We start from the raw sequence: 6,186 nt of genomic DNA on the forward strand, positions 1-6,186 counted from the left end.
GAATTAGTTTATTCATAGGAAAGATTTTGTATTCTAGTGTTCAGAGTATGTTGCTATATGTGAAAGACATATATCAAACCAGGTTGCATGTACCCTAATCAATTGAATTGTTTTGATTGTTTTCCGCTTATACCACTGTAGTTTTAACCTAGATTGCCCATTTGAATTCACTAAGAAGGTACCTATCAGAACCATAAACATAAGCACACCATAAAATAATTGACAGTATAATAAATGGGAACATACCAGTAACGACGTATGACGCCGCCTTAGCCTCCTCAACTGTGAGCTGGAAAGCACGACCTTGGGCCCTCAGAGGCGACGGCCTACCCTAACGCCCATCTGTGATCCTCAATATGTCTGGTGTTGGAGCCTGCACCGGTCCAACATCAAGCAAGGGACAATTGACCTTAATATGGCCAACCTGCTCACAGTGATAACATATCCTGGTGCTCGGTACAAGGACTTGTCGGCGACAGTCCTTAGCATAATGCCCCTCCTTTCCACATTTATGGAATCCAAAAGACGACCAGAAAGCACCATCATGAACATCGCTGCCATTACCAAAAGTGTGGCCCCTCTAACCCCCAGATCTCAAATTAGTGGCCTTGAGCTGCTTCGCCGCAGGTTGTGTCTACACTGTAGCCTGCCTTATCTCTTTCGCCTGGAGCTCCATCTCAATCTCCCACCTCCTCGCGGCCTCCTGAATCTCCACAAGTGTACCATAACGTTGAGTGGACACGAACTAGCAAGTGTCCGTCTTGAGTATGCTCAAGTACCGAGTCATCTGAGCTTGATCAGAAGAAGCAAACTCATGACAAAAAAGAACCCTCTTTGTAAACATCTTGGTGATCTTAGTCACCGTTTAAGTCCCCTGTCTCAGATCCAGATACTCATGGGCCAATTTCTCCCTCTCAACCAAGGAAACATACCTCAAATCTTAAAGAACTTCTCCCAAGTCATATCAGCCCTCTGCTCAGCAGTGTATGAGCCAGTCACCAATCTCCACCAATCCTTCTCCCCTGACCGGAGAAGGTTCAGGGCATACTTGACGTTCTGGTCAGCAGGGCAGGAGCATGTAAAGAAACACCCCTTAACATCGGATAACCACTTCATCGCATTGATTAGATCATGAACTCCATCGAACAATGAATGATTCGTATTATCGAAGTCTCGATACTCGAAGGCTTTCTCTCCACGGACCTAAACGACTGTCATATCCGTGGTAGCTGTAGCTATAACAGCCTCAGAAAGTGCATCGTAACGATCATCAAAACGCTCAATAATGGCGGTCTTGATAGACCGAAACAACTCCAAAATTGATCCCTAGACAGCAGTAACCACCTCAGCAAAAATCATCTCCCGAATCTGATCGTCGGTCAACCCTGGTCTATTCTGGCTGCCTGCTCCGGCTCCTGAACCTGATGCCCTCGTGAACACCATACTGAAAATAAACCAGAATATATCAGACAAGACACATTTCATCCCACGCAAACCATTCTAATAAAAGAAACCCTAGGGGTTGTGACTTCCTTGTTATGCGTATAGGTCTTGTGCTTCCGGTAGTACGTGCCCATAATACCTTCCACACCTACCCGTTTTTGTCTCAGAGGATCATCACAACATCCCTAATAGCACACACTAGGAGACAATTTCCCCTGATGGTTTGTTTTGTTGTGACTATAAGTAAAAGTCAAGAACAAGTTGTTTTTACGAGAACGAGTTTTCATACACGGTCAATTATATGTTGTTTTATCTAAAGTAAAGAACAAAGAATTATTGAAGTTCTTGATTTTAGATAAGGATGATAATTTAACCAATAAAACTTTTAATATTGTATACAAAGAAGTATTTCAAAATCTATGTTAAAGTATTATGTTTATTTTATTTAAAAAAATTAATTCATAGTTACTTACAATCAAAAGTACGCTATATTTTTATGATATATTTTTTTTTCTTGATAATAATTTAAAAAATACTGTACATTATAACCTAGTTTATATATATTAGTCGAGTTTGGAAAGAAACCAAACCATAACTAAACATGCTTATAAAAAAATCTATATAACATTAGAAGTTTATGAAATAAATCAATTTTTCATTTTTTTGACAAACAAATAGACCAAATATACAGTTTAATCCACTTTCTTGAAATGAATAATTTATGGGATGTCAACAAATTGTGCATAAATATTTAAAACATCAACTTGTACAAAATAAATAAAGTTATTATTTTCTTCTTTATTGCCATTTTTTTAAATATTTTTTTTACGTTTTAATGGAAAAGTAGATAGCAGATTAGCAGTCGAGTGAGGTGGGTGGGTGGGTGGGTGCTCGGCCGTACTCGTTCGGTTCTCCGCCGAAGCATCCATGTCCAACACGGCTGATGCTTCTTCTGCTATCCACGCGTCAATCGATCATTGGTCTATCAATCTGACAAGTACCTTCCTTTACCTTCTCTCACACACATTTCCACACTCGCTACGTGTTTGTGTAGTGCACAATACATGCCTTACTACTAACTCTTGCCTTTTTCTCACCTCTGACATCGGAAAAACAAGAATATCTTCACGACTTCACCGGAACGCCATCTCCAGAGATAGAAAACACACCTCTCCTTTTTATTTTCTAAAAGAGAAACCAAAGAAAGAAGAAATTTAGAGCAATACCCACCGGTCAAGACGATTTCTTTGAAATAAAAAAATTTAGGGTTTATCCAGCTTCGTCGTCATCTTCGTTGTTGTTGCTTGTATGTGTTCCTTTCGATGCGAATATTGTCTTTAATCTACGCACAAACAAACACATGAGCATATTCTCTTGGATGCTTCTGTAAGTTTTATCTTTGATGCTCTTCCTCTCTCTCTAACAATCTTTTATAATTTTTCAGGGATTCAAAGTCGAATTTCCATCTGGGTATTTGTTATTTGGATGATTTCTTCAATCAATCCATCTGGGTTATTGGTACCTTTCCATTTTATTTTATTTTAGGTGAAAAAGCTACGATCTTTTCAGTCATCACACTGTTTTATTGCTCGTATGTGTGGTGTTTGCGAAAAAAAGATCAAATCTTTATCTCTTCTAACCTCCTCTAAACGATGAAGAATCTAATCGAGGGTTTTAAACGATAAGTTTTTGGATGATGGTGTTTTATCTATGTGAGATTCTTGAAGGGGGTTTTTGAAGGTTAAGATGAGGAACAGGGGGATAATCTGAAATTGCAGTATGAGTAACAGTGAGAAGAACAACATCAAGAAATCTAAAGAAGAAGGGTCATTCGATAGTAGTAATAGTAATCATAACAGCAATAATAAATCCGGAACTGTTAAATCGGGATCAGGTTGCTCAAAATCAGTTTGTTCAAATGGGTCAATTACAAATTCAGATTGCACGATTGATGAAAGGGTGCTTGTTGATCCAAAGCTCTTATTCATTGGAGCCAAAATTGGAGAAGGAGCCCATGGAAAGGTTTACGAAGGAAGGTAAACAACTTATCTACTTATATCATTACCATTTACATTTCAATTGTCATGATAATTTCGCTTGTTTATAAAAAAAAAAAAAAAATCCTCATTTTGGGTGCAAAATCCAAGATTAAGTTGAATCCCAAATGCGTATTTTGAAGTTGACATAAAGCTTTAAGACAATTTCATTTGAAACAAATCTTGTAGTAACTTAGCATGCGTTTACCCTGTTTTGAAGTCATTCCGCCAACATGTAACAATCGTCCTTTACTCCTTTTCCTAGATATACTTTTTAATTTATTCTTCAAACATTCTAAAATTCAGAACAAATGACTTCGAATCCTTTTAGTTGATTTTCTAAAACGTGTTTTTAACATTTAAATTTTATAGGTATGGTGATCGAATTGTGGCTATAAAGGTTCTCAACCGTGGGAGTAACACAGAAGAACGAGCTGCACTTGAAGGCCGTTTTGCACGTGAAGTTACTATGATGTCAAGAGTGAAACACGACAACCTAGTTAAAGTATACAACTATATTCGCTTATTACAAGGTTTGAACTCGATAGATTTATTATTTAATTTAACTTTTTTTTTTTTTTTTTTCGTTTTTGCAGTTTATCGGAGCTTGTAAGGAACCTTTAATGGTGATTGTCTCTGAGTTGTTACCCGGAATGTCACTTAGAAAATATTTGGGAAGCATCCGTCCAAATCAATTAGACCTTCGTTTGGCTTTGAGTTTTGCTCTTGATATTGCTCGAGCCATGGATTGTTTGCATGCTAATGGGATTATACACAGAGATTTAAAACCCGGTATTTTTTTTTTTTTTTTTTTAATTATTATTATTCCAAAAAAGAGTTATATTCAAAACATATCAACATTGTGACTTGTGACTTATTTCCAGACAATTTGCTGTTAACTGCAAATCAGAAGTCTGTGAAGCTTGCAGATTTTGGTCTTGCAAGAGAAGAAACGGTTACTGAAATGATGACAGCAGAGACTGGTACTTACCGTTGGATGGCACCTGAGGTAATTTTATTTATTTATTTATTTATTTATTTATTATTGTTGATGTGGTGCTGATGTGGACATGTCACATGACAGGTTTAGTGAAACAGTTTTATTGAATAGTACTATTCTACTGTTGTGAAAAGATTGAAGCGTGGTTGATTATTACTATTGTTATTATTTGTGTTTGTTTACTTTCCAATGATTAAATTGTAGCTGAAACGATAAATAAAAAGGAAAACTGAAATTGTGAAATTTGCAGTTGTATAGCACAGTGACATTGCGTCAAGGGGAGAAGAAGCATTACAATAATAAAGTTGATGTTTACAGCTTTGGAATTGTGTTGTGGGAATTAGTCACAAACCGAATGCCATTTGAAGGCATGTCAAATTTGCAAGCTGCTTATGCTGCTGCTTTTAAGGTCTTTCTTTCTATCTGACTATTTCAATGACGTGGGCATTTACGTCTTTTGCACAGATAATGATCACCCTGTCCTTGTCCCTATCCCATCTTTTTGAATGGGACAAAAGACTGCAATTTTGTCCTCTTCACATCAGTCTTAGTCCAGTGCATGTTAAATACAGTACAACATGTTCTGTGATGCATATCAAATATAGTAAAACTTGTTCTGTTCTGTGCATATCAAATACAGTACAACTTGTTCTATTTAGTGCATATCAAATACAGTACAACTTGTTCTGTTCAGTTAAGAATTGATTTCTAACTTTTTTTTTTTTTTTGAAACAGCAAGAAAGGCCGAATCTTACGGATGACATATCACCTGAACTTGCGTTCATCATACAAGCATGTTGGGTTGAAGATCCAAATCTAAGACCAAGTTTTGACCAAATCATACGAATGCTCAACACGTTTCTCTTCACCCTCCCACAACCACCATCCGCCGCGTCACCGGAAGAATGTGATGCCGCTGATGACGTGGCGGCGGCGGCAGCAAGTAATGGCGAGCTTTCGGCACGCTCAAGACGCAAGTTTTCTTTTCTTCGTCAGATTTTTGCTGCCAAAAAAACCAAGAACTCACAATGAGTCACCATTAAGATCTTCATTTGACTCAACAGATGCTTGATCTTTGAGTGAAGTGTATGTAAGCCCTAATTATCAAATAGATGAAACAAAAAAGATTATGTGGTAATAGGGCGAATAGGTACAATGGAAGTGTCTTAGTGGACATTGGTTGTAAATGAGGCACATAAAAACTCTAGATTTTTTTTTTACTTATGTTAATATGAATGCTGCTGTAGTTTAGCTTTGAAAAAGGCTTTGCCCTTTTGACGTGATTGTTGGATTGAGGGTGTTGTACAACTTTTGATGCATGAGGTACATGTTACCTTGTGGTTTGGTGGTCTTGCTCAAGTAAAAGGAACTAACATATGGAGAACTTATGCTATATTTTTGTACCAATCCTCTTAAGGGTGATTTGAATGTGTTGGCTTTTAAGTTACAATAATGGAGTTTTTAGTATTATGGCTACTTGTATTTCTTGGTTATGTATATCATTAGAATGGGTTATTCGATTTTTGATTATGTAAATCTTATATAAACTTTCAAGAAAGGATTAATTACATGAATATTGTACTTCATTAAGGATGGTGGGTGTGGGCTTGGCAGCCTTGATGCGCACCGGGCCGACCCCTTGGCTTGCTGAGCTTGGCTCGACATCAAGGTTAATATATGCCGAGTATTGTTGACCAACGGGAAGAT

The 6,186-nt window shown here is 37.3% G+C and overlaps 1 protein-coding gene across 1 annotated transcript; it reads left to right on the forward strand.

Moving 5' to 3' along the window:
• Positions 1 to 2,380: 2,380 nt before the first annotated feature.
• Positions 2,381 to 5,872, forward strand: LOC145015163 (Protein kinase superfamily protein). Its single transcript, XM_078973612.1, has 7 exons — positions 2,381 to 2,749; positions 2,888 to 3,479; positions 3,852 to 3,984; positions 4,076 to 4,271; positions 4,364 to 4,488; positions 4,730 to 4,888; positions 5,215 to 5,872. Exons 2-7 carry the CDS (start codon positions 3,223 to 3,225, stop codon positions 5,509 to 5,511), a joined length of 1,167 nt encoding a protein of 388 aa, XP_078829738.1. The 5' UTR covers positions 2,381 to 2,749; positions 2,888 to 3,222; the 3' UTR covers positions 5,512 to 5,872.
• Positions 5,873 to 6,186: the final 314 nt, after the last annotated feature.

This window comes from Lactuca saligna, chromosome 9 (assembly GCF_052625555.1).
Source record: "Lactuca saligna cultivar CGN05327 chromosome 9, ASM5262555v1, whole genome shotgun sequence".
Lineage (NCBI taxonomy): Eukaryota > Viridiplantae > Streptophyta > Magnoliopsida > Asterales > Asteraceae > Lactuca > Lactuca saligna.

Coding starts and splice junctions, on each gene's coding strand:
- LOC145015163 (XM_078973612.1), top strand. CDS start 3,223: ATGAGTAACAGTGAGAAGAACAACATCAAGAAATCTAAAGAAGAAGGG. Junction 3,480..3,851: donor GGAAAGGTTTACGAAGGAAG/GTAAACAACTTA, acceptor TAAATTTTATAG/GTATGGTGATCGAATTGTGG. Junction 4,889..5,214: donor CTTATGCTGCTGCTTTTAAG/GTCTTTCTTTCT, acceptor TTTTTGAAACAG/CAAGAAAGGCCGAATCTTAC.